This window comes from Panulirus ornatus, chromosome 50 (assembly GCF_036320965.1).
Source record: "Panulirus ornatus isolate Po-2019 chromosome 50, ASM3632096v1, whole genome shotgun sequence".
NCBI lineage: Eukaryota > Metazoa > Arthropoda > Malacostraca > Decapoda > Palinuridae > Panulirus > Panulirus ornatus.
This window is the reverse complement of record NC_092273.1, coordinates 28,813,918-28,828,986: the sequence shown is the minus strand read 5'-3', so window position 1 is coordinate 28,828,986 and position 15,069 is coordinate 28,813,918. Positions and strand designations below refer to the sequence as shown.

The 15,069-nt window shown below is 41.3% G+C and overlaps 1 protein-coding gene across 2 annotated transcripts in view; it reads left to right on the top strand.

Annotated features, from left to right (window-relative positions):
* LOC139764699 (epidermal retinol dehydrogenase 2-like) overlaps nucleotides 1–15,069 on the top strand; it is a 111,457-nt gene that overhangs the window by 79,930 nt on the left and 16,458 nt on the right. For both annotated transcript variants that reach the window (XM_071691588.1, XM_071691587.1), the window contains exon 7: nucleotides 4,784–4,898. In XM_071691588.1, the coding sequence (XP_071547689.1) occupies nucleotides 4,784–4,898 (115 nt within the window). The remainder of the gene's footprint in view (nucleotides 1–4,783; nucleotides 4,899–15,069) is intronic.

Below are 15,069 nucleotides of genomic sequence, written 5' to 3'. Positions count from 1 at the left end.
GGTGAAGTCATGTACAGAGCATCAGAGTGGAGAGAAACAATGGTTTCAGAAGTTGTTCAGGATGTGTGGATCAGGTGTTTGGTTTAAAGGATTTGTATGTGGCATTTATGGGTAGGGTTAGGAGTGAGATACCGTGTGATAGATTTAAAGAATATGTGGTAAGGAAGGAAATCTGTTAGAAGCAGTGAGACATTTTTATTTCAGGTGTAAGGCATATGTACAAGTGGGAAGAGAGGAGATTGAATAGTTCCACGTGAAGATTGGGACAAGTATGCAATCTGGAAGGGATGAAGGGGCCTAGGAAATGTGTCAGTTTTTAGCTGATGATACAACACTGGTGGCAGAGTCAAGTAAGAAATTGAAGAAATTGGTGACCAAGTTTGAAAGAATGTGGGAAAAGAGAAAGGTTGAGAATAAGTGTAAATAAAAGCAAGTTAGAAGGACAGGTTAGGTGAGGTGTGAGTACGATTGGAAAGAAATTGGAGGTAGTGAAGTGTTTTAGATACATTGGAGTAGATATGGCAGCAAATAGAACCATGGAAGCTGAAGGTTAGGTAAGGGGGCAAAAATGCAGGGAACTTTGAAGAATGTGTGGAATGAGAGGTCATTACCTAGGAGGGCAAAATGGGCATTTCAAGATGTAATAGTTCCAAAATTCTTAAATACTGTCCATTGTCTCTTCTTTTCCCCTATCATAAGCCTTTCTATAGCTCAATTAAAGCCTGGCTTTGATGTGGACTTTTTTTCATAACTGGAGCCTCAAACATAAAAAAAAAGTTACATGGTTGTTGGGTATGGGCTGTAAATGAGGATGTGTGGAGGAGGGTAAATGTGTTGGAAATGAAATGTTGGAGAACAATTTGTTGTGTGAGGTGGTATGATTGAATAAGTAATAAAAGGGTAAGGGAGGGGTGTACTAACATAAAGAGTAAGTTTGAGATTGCTGAAGAGGGTGTGCTGAAATGGATTGGACTTATGGAGAGAATGAATGAGGAGAGGTTGACAAAGAGGATATATGTGTCAGAAGTGAAGGGAACTAGAAGAAGAGGGAGACCAAATTTGAGATGGAAGGATGAAGTGAAAAAGATTTTTAGTGATTGGGGCCTGAACATGTCGGAGGATGAAAGGCATGCACGGGATAAGGTGAATTAGAACAATGTGGTATACAGAGGTCTTGATGGACTTGAACCAAGGCTTGTGAAGCAGCCAGGGGAAACTGTCTCAGGTGCTTTTGATTCATGTTGTAGGTGGGAGCAGGGCAGAACTTTTATCAGTGAGTGAACATCATCCAAGAAGTTGTCAAGTTCTGTTGAAGGGCATACCAGCCAGCATTCTGTCTTCAACCACTGCAATTGTGGCTGCATCCTAGATTTCAGTTTTCAGTGTTGTTGACCTTAATTTTATTGACCATATCCTTCACAAACCTTTTAGAAAATTATAAGGAAATAATGTCCAAAGAATGTGGCACCCATGATATTGGGTCACCCTACCCTGTTCAGTGGCCTGGGAGATTTCTGTCAAGGGTGTCATATAATATGATATCTGAGTGTGGGGAGATTCATATTAGAATTATTGTTAGTATGATATTTTATGTTGGTCTGTCACCTAAAACACTGTGTTTTGTTGTGCCCTCTTTTCAAATTATATTAGCAATTATAGATGTTTAGACCTTCCTGGAACCCCCTGAAGTATGTGAAATGAACGAAGTAAGAAGTGTTTATATTAATGTTGAAGCATATTTTCGCTTCAGCACACTAAGCATTATCAGAGTACATGTTTAAGTGAACTTAGTAAACTGAGAGGCTAAGTAATTTCTTCCATCCCTTGTGCATGGGAATGAAGTTAAAATATGACGGAAGAGATAAGAACATGAATGCCTGAATATATCTTTCACTAGGTTATAGTGATGGGTGATTTGGATGCAAAGGTGACTGATATGGCAGTTGAGGGTATAATTTGTGTACATGGGGTGTTCAGTGTTGTAAATGGAAATGGTTAAGACTTGAAAAAAGCGAGATGTACATAAGTATACGTATGTAAGTAGAAGAGATGGCCAGAGAGCGTTATTGGATTATGTGTTAATTGATAGGTGCGCGAAAGAGAGACTTTGTGATGTTAATGTGCTGAGAGGGGCAACTGGAGGGATGTCTGATCATTGTCTTGTGGAGGCGAAGTTGAAGATATGTAGAGATTTTCAGAAAAGAAGAGAGAATGTTGGGGTGAAGAGAGTGGTGAGAGTAAGTGAGCTTGGAAAGGAGACTTGTGTGAGGAGGTACCAGGAGAGATTGAATGCAGAATGGAAAAAGGTGAAAGCAAATGACAAAAGGGGAGTGGGGGAGGAATGGGATGTATTTAGGGAAGCAGTGATGGCTTGCACAAAAGATGCCTGTGACGTGAGAAAGGTGGGAGGTGGGCAGATTAGAAAGGGTAGTGAGTGGTGGGATGAAGAAGTAAGATTGTTAGTAAAAGAGAAGAGAGAGGCATTTGGGTGAGTTTTGCAGGGAAGTAGTGTGAATGACTGGGAAATGTATAAAAGAAGGAGGCAAGAGGTCAAGAGAAAGGTGCAAGAGGTGAAAAAGAGGGCAAATGAGAGTTTAGGGAGAGTAAAAAGATTTTTTGGAAGGAAGTGAATAAAGTGTGTAAGACAAGAGAAGAAATGGGAACACCGGTGAAGGGGGTAAATGGGGAGGTAATAACAAGTAGTGGTGAAGTGAGAGGAAGATGGAGTATTTTGAAGGTTTGTTGAATGTGTTTGATGATAGAGTGGCAGATATAGGGTGTTTTGGTTGAGGTGGTGTGTGAAGTGAGAGGGTCAGGGAGAATAATTTGGTAAACAGAGAAGAGGTACTGAAAGCTTTGCGGAAGATGAAAGCCGGCAAGGTGGTGGATTTGGATGATATTGCTGTGGAATTTATTAAGAAAGGGGGACTGTGTTGTTGACTGGTTGGTGAGGATGTTCAGTGTATGTATGGTTCATGATGAAGTGCCTGAGGATTGGCAGAATGCATGTATAGTGCCAGTATACAAAGGCAAAGGGGATAAAGGTGAGTGTTCAAATTACAGAGGTATAAGTATGTTAAGTATTCCTAGGAAATTATATGGAAGGGTATTGATTGAGAGGGGTCAAGGCATGTACAAAGCATGATATTGGGGAGGAGCAGTGTGGTTTCAGAAGTGGAAGAGGATGTGTGGATCAGGTATTTGCTTTGAAGAATGTATGTGAGAAATACTTAGAAGAGCAGATCTGGAGGAGGCATATGATAGAATTGATAGAGATGCTCTGTGGAAGGTATTAAGATTATATGGTGTGGGAGGTAAGTTGCTAGAAGCAGTGAAATGTTTTCATCGAGGATGTAAGGCATGTGTACGAGTAAGAAGAGAGGAAAGTGGTTGGTTCTCGGTGAATGTCGATTTGTGGCAGGGGTGCGTGATGTCTCCATGGTTGTTTAATTTGTTTATGGATGGAGTTGTTAGGGAGGTGAATGCAAGAGTTTTGGAGAGCGGGGCAAGTATGCAGTCTGTTGGGGATGAGAGGGCTTAAGAAGTGAGTCACTTGTTGTTTGCTGATGATACAGTGCTGGTGGCTGATTCAAGTGAGAAACTGCAGAAGTTGGTGACTGAGTTTAGTAGAGTGTGTGAAAGAAGAAAGCTGAGAGTAAATTATTATTATTATTAGGTTCAGTAGGGTTGAGGTACAAGTAAATTGGGAAATATGTTTGAATGGAGAAAAACTGGAGGAAGTGAAGTGTTTTACATGTATGGGAGTGGATTTGGCAGTGGATGGAACCATGGAAGCGGAAGTGAGTCACAGGGTGGGGGAGGGGGTAAAGGTTCTGGGAGCACTGAAGAATGTGTGCAAGGTGAGAACTTTATCTCGTAGAGCAAAAATGGGTATATTTGAAGGAATAGTGGTTCCAACAATGTTATGTGGTTGTGAGGCATGGGTTATAGATAGGTTTGTGCAGAGGAGGGTAGATGTGCTGGAGATGAGATGTTTAAGGACAATTTGTGGTGTGAGGTGGTTTGATTGAATAAGTAATGAAAGGGTAAGAGAGATGTGTGTTATTAAAATGAGTGTGGTTAAGAGAGTAGAAGAGGCTGTATTGGAATGGTTTGGTCATGTGGAGAGAATGAGTGTGGAAAGATTGACAAAGAGGATATATTTGGCAGAGGTGGAGGGAACGAGGAGAAGTGGGAGACCAGATTGGAGGTGGAAGGATGGAGTGAAAAAGATTTTGAGCGATCGGGGCCTGAACATGCAGGAGGGTGAAAGGTGTGCAAGGAATAGAGTGAATTGGAACGATGTGGTATACTGGGGTTGACATGCTGTCAATGGATTGAACCAGAGCATGTGAAGCGTTTGGGGTAAACCATGGAAACTTTTGTGGGGCCTGGATATGGAAAGGGAGCTGTGGTTTCGGTGCATTATACATGACAGCTAGAGACTGAGTGTGAACGAATGTGTCCGTTGTTATCTTTTCCTAGCGCTACCTTGTGCACACGCGGGGGGAGGGGGGCGCCATTTCATATGTGGTGAGGTGGCGGCAGGAATGGATGAAGGCCGCATGTATGAATATGTACATATGTATATATGTATATGTCTGTGTATGTATATGTATGCATACATTGAAATGTATAGGTATGTATATGTGTGTATGTGGGCGTTTATTTATATACATGTGTATGTGGGTTGGTTGGGCCATTCTTTTGTCTGTTTCCTTGCACTACCTTGCAAATGCAGGAGGCAATGACAAAGTATAGTAATAAAATAATCTTTCACTAGGAATGACGGAAGCATTAGGTGAAGAGTTGAGGATGGAGAGGAGGTCTGGTGTGAAGGTTACAGCTGTTCATCCATTCATTATTTCCAATATTGATGACGTCTCCCCAAATCTCAAGTAAGTTGATCATTATTGGTTTTCTGATCATGAGAGTTTCAGTACAAAGTTGTTTACCAATTAAGTTGGTTGTTTAACTCTTCCAAGCAATCACAGATTTTCTTTGATGTGTATCAGAGTTGGTTGCTTTGGGTCTTGAGATTGACTGTGTTCAGTGATTAGCTTGATTATGGTGTTGTTTGGGTTTTGGATTTGTTTTCTTAATTTGACCGATGGAGAGTGCCTGTGTCTGAAGTTGATTTCTTTGCTTAATGAGTTGTGTAACATTTGGGGAGAAATTTAGGTTTTATATCTTTCTGTGCCCTTGGGGTATGTGCTTTTTGCTGGATTAGTTTGTGATGTTGATGAAGTTTGAGACTGTATAATCTAATGAAGGGTAATCATCTGTACTGGAGTTTTGGAACTGTTTCTATGCACTGAATGCAGTCTGCTTTCCTGTAATTTGTGTAAGTTTTTAGATGGATATGTTGATAAGGTGGGCTAGTATTATCAGGATGGGCAAGTGTTCAGAGGAGAGTATGTGCAGCATGCATTAGTTGGTCCTAGTATGCAGTTCTGGTGAACAGAACATAATATCTGGCTAGGTCAGTTGCTGTGGGTGATGGTTTGGGAGTCTGGTTGGATTGGTTAAGGATATTTAGAGGTAGTACTTGGTTTATGAATAGTTCATCCCCTACTCATGAAGTACTCCTTGCCCATTCCTGAGAAATTTCCTCTCCTAAAGAACATGCACACACACTCATGAAACACTACTCCATCACACAAATCAACCTCACCTCTCAGACGAGAATATGAAAAACCTACACAAAATCCATCCATAAACAACTGCCTACCCACCTTTCACTCCCTGTGATATAAGCACTGCAATTAATACCCACAAGAACTCTTCTGCTACAGGTTCTGACAACATATCAAACTTTCACATAAAACACTATAGCCCACTTGCAACCCAAGGTCTTACAAATATTGTTGAATACTCCTGGCTACATAGCAAAATCCCCAACATTTGGAAATTTACTATCACATTGCTAATCTTAAAACCCTCCAAACCACCCAACTACCCCTCCTCTTACTGTCTTTTATCACTTTTATCCTCATTGTCCAAACTCTGAAAAAATTACCCACAACAAAATCAGACCCAGACACTGTACCACCACTCTACACACTGAGCTCACTCAACAATCCTAAATGGATTCAGCCAATCACAACCCTCCCCTGCACTTTACAAGTGGCAATAGACATCAACAAAGCATTTGACACATCCTTGCACTGAAAATACTTTACACCACCCCCCACTGCCTTGCTACTCACTCACAGTGACATCACCTTTAAAACACTGTAACTTTAAAATGGAGTTCCCAAGGAGCAATTCTCTCTCCAACTCTCTTCAATCTTTTTCTATATGAGTTCCCATTACCTCAGGCAAACCTCAACTTGAAGGTCATAAGCAGATAACCTGTCAGTCACATCAAAACACCCTAATACTGCAGTAGCAGCATCTGACATGTAGCACTGCATTACACAGTTGAAATAATGGTTCACATAGAAAAGAAACTCTGCATCTCCATGAAAGTCTTCAGTCACTCTTTGAACCCTGGAAAGACATGAATCCAGCTCACATCTTCCAGTCACCTTGAATGGACTGTCTCTCCCACTGAACAAAACACCAACTCATGATATTCACTCCCCACACCAATAACATCAACACAAAAGCATCATGCACACTAAATGCCCTCAGATATGGACAAGAAAAAGAATCCCTCAGTATCTTATACAAATAATTCATTTGCTCCACTTTATGCCTCACCTGCCTGGTCTTCCACCCTCTCAAAAGCCAGTATAACAAAGCTGCAAACCACACAAAATATTGCACTTGGAACAATCACTGGCTGTTTTGCAATTGCAAATACTCAACCCCTTTACAATAGATTCTCACAATACAGACCCACTTCAACATGCTCAGAACCCAGTTCTATGCAATAGCATTAGACCCCTCCCACCTAAACTACTCTGTAAGCAACCACCAACCCCCAAGTAAGAATAAAAAGCTTCCCCTGGCTCTCACTTTAGTAACCTCAACTCACACATCCCACCACTCCTAACAAATAGAATATAAACAGGAATAAAATAGTTTGCCTCCTAACTTAGTTTTAAACTCCATTCCAACAGTTATACACTCATCAGAAACCACACTCATAGACAAACTCATTTCACTCTTTCCCATGTACACATACAATTACCATAAAGATACTGAACCCTTACAACTCAATTTTCATGTACTCTTTGCACATTGATGCAAACACATCACAATACTTTATGACCTGTGGTCCCGACTGATGAATGTGGCGAGCTTTGTGAGTGCTGCAGGAGCCTTGTAGGGATAGATGGGACTCTTTGGGCAGGAAGTAAATAAAAAAGTATGAAATCAGTGACGCCCAGATTGGACGTCATAAAACATTTGTAAGTAAAACCTTCAAAGTATTCTTTCACAGAAAGTTTATTTTTAAATTTCTGTAAAGTCTTGCTTTATTTTTGTTGGTGATTTTTTTTTTTTTTTGCTTTGTCGCTGTCTCCCGCGTTTGCGAGGTAGCGCAAGGAAACAGACGAAAGAAATGGCCCAACCCACCCCCATACACATGTATATACATACGTCCACACACGCAAATATACATACCTACACAGCTTTCCATGGTTTACCCCAGACGCTTCACATGCCCCGATTCAATCCACTGACAGCACATCAACCCCGGTATACCACATCGCTCCAATTCACTCTATTCCTTGCCCTCCTTTCACCCTCCTGCATGTTCAGGCCCCAATCACACAAAATCTTTTTCACTCCATCTTTCCACCTCCAATTTGGTCTCCCTCTTCTCCTCGTTCCCTCCACCTCCGACACATATATCCTCTTGGTCAATCTTTCCTCACTCATTCTCTCCATGTGCCCAAACCATTTCAAAACACCCTCTTCTGCTCTCTCAACCAAGCTCTTTTTATTTCCACACATCTCTCTTACCCTTACGTTACTTACTCGATCAAACCACCTCACACCACACATTGTCCTCAAACATCTCATTTCCAGCACATCCATCCTCCTGTGCACAACTCTATCCATAGCCCACGCCTCGCAACCATACAACATTGTTGGAACCACTATTCCTTCAAACATACCCATTTTTGCTTTCCGAGATAATGTTCTCGACTTCCACACATTCTTCAAGGCTCCCAGAATTTTCGCCCCCTCCCCCACCCTATGATCCACTTCCGCTTCCATGGTTCCATCCGCTGCCAGATCCACTCCCAGATATCTAAAACACTTCACTTCCTCCAGTTTTTCTCCATTCAAACTCACCTCCCAATTGACTTGACCCTCAACCCTACTGTACCTAATAACCTTGCTCTTATTCACATTTACTCTTAACTATCTTCTTTCACACACTTTACCAAACTCAGTCACCAGCTTCTGCAGTTTCTCACATGAATCAGCCACCAGCGCTGTATCATCAGCGAACAACAACTGACTCACTTCCCAAGCTCTCTCATCCCCAACAGACTTCATACTTGCCCCTCTTTCCAAAACTCTTGCATTCACCTCCCTAACAACCCCATCCATAAACAAATTAAACAACCATGGAGACATCACACACCCCTGCCGCAAACCTACATTCACTGAGAACCAATCACTTTCCTCTCTTCCTACACGTACACATGCCTTACATCCTCGATAAAAACTTTTCACTGCTTCTAACAACTTTCCTCCCACACCATATATTCTTAATACCTTCCACAGAGCATCTCTATCAACTCTATCATATGCCTTCTCCAGATCCATAAATGCTACATACAAATCCATTTGCTTTTCTAAGTATTTCTCACATACATTCTTCAAAGCAAACACCTGATCCACACATCCTCTACCACTTCTGAAACCACACTGCTCTTCCCCAATCTGATGCTCTGTACATGCCTTCACCCTCTCAATCAATACCCTCCCATATAATTTACCAGGAATACTCAACAAACTTATACCTCTGTAATATGAGCACTCACTCTTATCCCCTTTGCCTTTGTACAATGGCACTATGCATGCATTCCGCCAATCCTCAGGCACCTCACCATGAGTCATACATACATTAAATAACCTTACCAACCAGTCAACAATACAGTCACCCCCTTTTTTAATAAATTCCACTGCAATACCATCCAAACCTGCTGCCTTGCTGGCTTTCATCTTCCGCAAAGCTTTTACTACCTCTTCTCTGTTTACCAAATCATTTTCCCTAACCCTCTCACTTTGCACACCACCTCGACCAAAACACCCTATATCTGCCACTCTATCATCAAACACATTCAACAAACCTTCAAAATACTCACTCCATCTCCTTCTCACATCACCACTACTTGTTATCACCTCCCCATTTGCGCCCTTCACTGAAGTTCCCATTTGCTCCCTTGTCTTACGCACTTTATTTACCTCCTTCCAGAACATCTTTTTATTCTCCCTAAAATTTAATGATACTCTCTCACCCCAACTCTCATTTGCCCTTTTTTTCACCTCTTGCACCTTTCTCTTGACCTCCTGTCTCTTTCTTTCTTTCTTTTATACGTCTCCCACTCAACTGCATTTTTTTCCCCTGCAAAAACCGTCCAAATGCCTCTCTCTTCTCTTTCACTAATACTCTTACTTCTTCATCCCACCACTCACTACCCTTTCTAATCAACCCACCTCCCACTCTTCTCATGCCACAAGCATCTTTTGCGCAGTCCATCACTGATTCCCTAAATACATCCCATTCCTCCACCACTCCCCTTACTTCCATTGTTCTCACCTTTTTCCATTCTGTACTCAGTCTCTCCTGGTACTTCCTCACACAAGTCTCCTTCCCAAGCTCACTTACTCTCACCACCCTCTTCACCCCAACATTCACTCTTTTTTTCTGAAAACCCATACAAATCTTCACCTTAGCCTCCACAAGATAATGATCAGACATCCCTCCAGTTGCACCTCTCAGCACATTAACATCCAAAAGTCTCTCTTTCGCGCGCCTGTCAATTAACACGTAATCCAATAACGCTCTCTGGCCATCTCTCCTACTTACATAAGTATACTTATGTATATCTCGCTTTTTAAACCAGGTATTCCCAATCATCAGTCCTTTTTCAGCACATAAATCTACAAGCTCTTCACCATTTCCGTTTACAACACTGAACACCCCATGTATACCAATTATTCCCTCAACTGCCACATTACTCACCTTTGCATTCAAATCACCCATCACTATAACCCGGTCTCGTGCATCAAAACCACTAACACACTCATTCAGCTGCTCCCAAAACACTTGCCTCTCATGATCTTTCTTCTCATGCCCAGGTGCATATGCACCAATAATCACCCATCTCTCTCCATCAACTTTCAGTTTTACCCATATTAATCGAGAATTTACTTTCTTACATTCTATCACGTACTCCCACAACTCCTGTTTCAGGAGTACTGCTACTCCTTCCCTTGCTCTTGTCCTCTCACTAACCCCTGACTTTACTCCCAAGACATTCCCAAACCACTCTTCCCCTTCACCCTTGAGCTTCGTTTCACTCAGAGCCAAAACATCCAGGTTCCTTTCCTCAAACATAGTACCTATCTTTCCTTTTTTCACATCTTGGTTACATCCACACACATTTAGGCACCCCAATCTGAGCCTTCGAGGAGTATGAGCACTCCCCGCGTGACTCCTTCTTCTGTTTCCCATTTTAGAAAGTTAAAAAAATTTGTTGGTGATTGTTGGTGATATGCGTAATAATTTATTGAATACTATAGAAATACCCTTGAATAAGGTAATTTTTATCAATGAAGTGCCAGTTAGGTCTGTAACCTCCTGGTCACTGCTTTAACCAGCCTGTTTCACCTGGTTCTGACATGTTTTGCTTTCCTCAACTTCCTCATTGGATGTTGCATGTACTTGATATGCTTTTTTCATGTCTTGCATTTGCTAGTTTCTGATATATTATGCTTTCTTCAACCTATTCATTTGGTGTTCCTTTTACTTGCCGTGCACTTTTCACATTTTTAATCTGCCCTGTTCTCAGCATTGTACTGTAGATGGTTCCCTCACTCATGGTATCCACTCCAAAAATGGTTTAGGGTCTCATCAGTTGCCCATTCTTTCCAGATGTCTGTATCATTGCAATATGTTCCTCTCTTTAATTTTTAGTACAGGTTGTAGACTCTAATCGTTTCTTATTTCTCATTCAATTATCTCTTACTTTTAACTCCTGCTTTCCTGCTATATGAATCTGACTTTAATTTTTCTTTGATTTTGACTGATGTATGTATTATACCTCTGAGATGGCACATTTTTTTAAGAAAGAGATTACATTGTAAATCTTTTCTTTCATACTATTCGCCATTTCCCGCGTTAGCGAGGTAGCGTTAAGAACAGAGGGCTGGGCCTTTGAGGGAATATCCTCACCTGGCCCCCTTCTCTGTTCCTTCTTTTGGAAAATTAAGAAAAAAAGAGAGGGGAGGATTCAAGCCACCCGCTCCCTCCCCTTTTAGTCGCCTTCTACGACATGCAGGGAATACATGGGAAGGATATTCCGAAAAAGGCCCAGTCCTCTGTTCTTAACGCTACCTCACTAATGCGGGAAATGGCGAATAGTTTGAAAAAAAAAAATATATATATATAAGTATACGTATGTAAGTAGGAGAGATGGCCAGAGAGCGTTATTGGATTACGTGTTAATTGACAGGCGCGCGAAAGAGAGACTTTTGGATGTTAATGTGCTGAGAGGTGCAACTGGAGGGATGTCTGATCATTATCTTGTGGAGGCTAAGGTGAAGATTTGTATGGGTTTTCAGAAAAGAAGAGTGAATGTTGGGGTGAAGAGGGTGGTGAGAGTAAGTGAGCTTGGGAAGGAGACTCGTGTGAGGAAGTACCAGGAGAGACTGAGTACAGAATGGAAAAAGGTGAGAACAATGGAAGTAAGGGGAGTGGGGGAGGAATGGGATGTATTTAGGGAATCAGTGATGGATTGCGCAAAAGATGCTTGTGGCATGAGAAGAGTGGGAGGTGGGTTGATTAGAAAGGGTGGTGAGTGGTGGGATGAAGAAGTAAGATTATTAGTGAAAGAGAAGAGAGAGGCATTTGGACGATTTTTGCAGGGAAAAAATGCAATTGAGTGGGAGATGTATAAAAGAAAGAGACAGGAGATCGAGAGAAAGGTGCAAGAGGTGAAAAAAAGGGCAAATGAGAGTTGGGGTGAGAGAGTATCATTAAATTTTAGGGAGAATAAAAAGATGTTCTGGAAGGAGGTAAATAAAGTGCGTAAGACAAGGGAGCAAATGGGAACTTCAGTGAAGGGCGCAAATGGGGAGGTGATAACAAGTAGTGGTGATGTGAGAAGGAGATGGAGTGAGTATTTTGAAGGTTTGTTGAATGTGTTTGATGATAGAGTGGCAGATATAGGGTGTTTTGGTCGAGGTGGTGTGCAAAGTGAGAGGGTTAGGGAAAATGATAGGGGAGAAAGAATACTTCCCACGTATTCCCTGCGTGTCGTAGAAGGCGACTAAAAGGGGAGGGAGCGGGGGGCTGGAAATCCTCCCCTCTCGTTTTTTTTTGATTTTCCAAAAGAAGGAACAGAGAACGAGGCCAGGTGAGGATATTCCCTTAGAGGCCCAGTCCTCTGTTCTTAACGCTACCTTGCTAACGCGGGAAATGGCGAATAGTATGAAAGAAAAGAAAAAACAGAGAAGAGGTAGTAAAAGCTTTGCGGAAGATGAAAGCCGGCAAGGCAGCAGGTTTGGATGGTATTGCAGTGGAATTTATTAAAAAAGGGGGTGACTGTATTATTGACTGGTTGGTAAGGTTATTTAATGTTTGTATGACTCATGGTGAGGTGCCTGAGGATTGGCAGAATGCATGCATAGTGCCATTGTACAAAGGCAAAGGGGATAAGAGTGAGTGCTCAAATTACAGAGGTATAAGTTTGTTGAGTATTGCTGGTAAATTATATGGGAGGGTATTGATTGAGACGGTGAAGGCATGTACAGAGCATCAGATTGGGGAAGAGCAGTGTGGTTTCAGAAGTGGTAGAGGATGTGTGGATCAGGTGTTTGCTTTGAAGAATGTATGTGAGAAATACTTAGAAAAGCAAATGGATTTGTATGTAGCATTTATGGATCTGGAGAAGGCATATGATAGAGTTGATAGAGATGCTCTGTGGAAGGTATTAAGAATATATGGTGTGGGAGGAAAGTTGTTAGAAGCAGTGAAAAGTTTTTATCGAGGATGTAAGGCATGTGTACGTGTAGGAAGAGAGGAAAGTGATTGGTTCTCAGTGAATGTAGGTTTGCGGCAGGGGTGTGTGATGTCTCCATGGTTGTTTAATTTGTTTATGGATGGGGTTGTTAGGGAGGTGAATGCAAGAGTTTTGGAAAGAGGGGCAAGTATGAAGTCTGTTGGGGATGAGAGAGCTTGGGAAGTGAGTCAGTTGTTGTTCGCTAATGATACAGCGCTGGTGGCTGATTCATGTAAGAAACTGCAGAAGCTGGTGACTGAGTTTGGTAAAGTGTGTGGAAGAAGAAAGTTAAGAGTAAATGTGAATAAGAGCAAGGTTATTAGGTACAGTAGGGTTGAGGGTCAAGTCAATTGGGAGGTAAGTTTGAATGGAGCAAAACTGGAGGAAATAAAGTGTTTTAGATATCTAGGAGTGGATCTGGCAGCGGATGGAACCATGGAAGCGGAAGTGGATCATAGGGTGGGGGAGGGGGCGAAAATCCTGGGAGCCTTGAAGAATGTTTGTAAGTCGAGAACATGATCTCGGAAAGCAAAAATGGGTATGTTTGAAGGAATAGTGGTTCCAACAATGCTGTATGGTTGCGAGGCATGGGCTATGGATAAAGTTGTGCGCAGGAGGATGGATGTGCTGGAAATGAGATGTTTGAGGACAAAGTGTGATGTGAGGTGGTTTGCTCGAGTAAGTAACGTAAGGGTAAGAGAGATGTGTGGAAATAAAAAGAGCGTGGTTGAGAGAGCAGAAGAGGGTGTTTTGAAATGGTTTGGGCACATGGAGAGAATGAGTGAGGAAAGATTGACCAAGAGGATATATGTGTCGGAGGTGGAGGGAACGAGGAGAAGAGGGAGACCAAATTGGAGGTGGAAAGATGGAGTGAAAAAGATTTTGTGTGATCGGGGCCTGAACATGCAGGAGGGTGAAAGGAGGGCAAGGAATAGAGTGAATTGGAGCGATGTGGTATACCGGGGTTGACGTGCTGTCAGTGGATTGAATCAGGGCATGTGAAGCGTCTGGGGTAAACCATGGAAAGCTGTGTAGGTATGTATATTTGCGTGTGTGGACGTATGTATATACATGTGTATGGGGGTGGGTTGGGCCATTTCTTTCGTCTGTTTCCTTGCGCTACTATTCGCTATTTCCCGCGATAGCGAGGTAGCGTTAAGAACAGAGGACTGGGCCTTTGAGGGAATATATATATATATATATATATATATATATATATATATATATATATATATATATATATATATTTTTTTTATATTCTTTCTTTCAAGAAAGAATATAAAGAATATTTTATATATATATATATATATATATATATATATATATATATATATATATATATATTTTTTTTTTTTTTCATACTATTCGCCATTTCCCGCGTTTGCGAGGTAGCGTTAAGAACAGAGGACTGGGCCTTAGAGTGAAAATCCTCACCTGGCCCCCTTCTCTGTTCCTTCTTTTGGAAAATTAAAAAAAAAAAAAAAAAAAAAAAACGAGAGGGGAGGGTTTCCTGCCACCCGCTCCCTCCCCTTTTAGTCGCCTTCTACGACACGCAGGGAATACGTGGGAAGTATTCTTTCTCCCCTATCCCCAGGGATATATATATATATATATATATATATATATATATATATATATATATATATATATATATATATATATATATATATATATATATACTTTTCTACATATGCTAAAACTGCTACCACCCAAGTTGTTTAGTACTCAAGGAGCGATAGACTGGAGCTCTAAACTTAATCATGCATCAATATTCTTAATATGATTCATCTACAACTGAAATCTAATGACAGATACCTATTAATTAATACAGTATTCTCTTCAATAATTTCTAAGATGTTGTGATAATAACATTAGC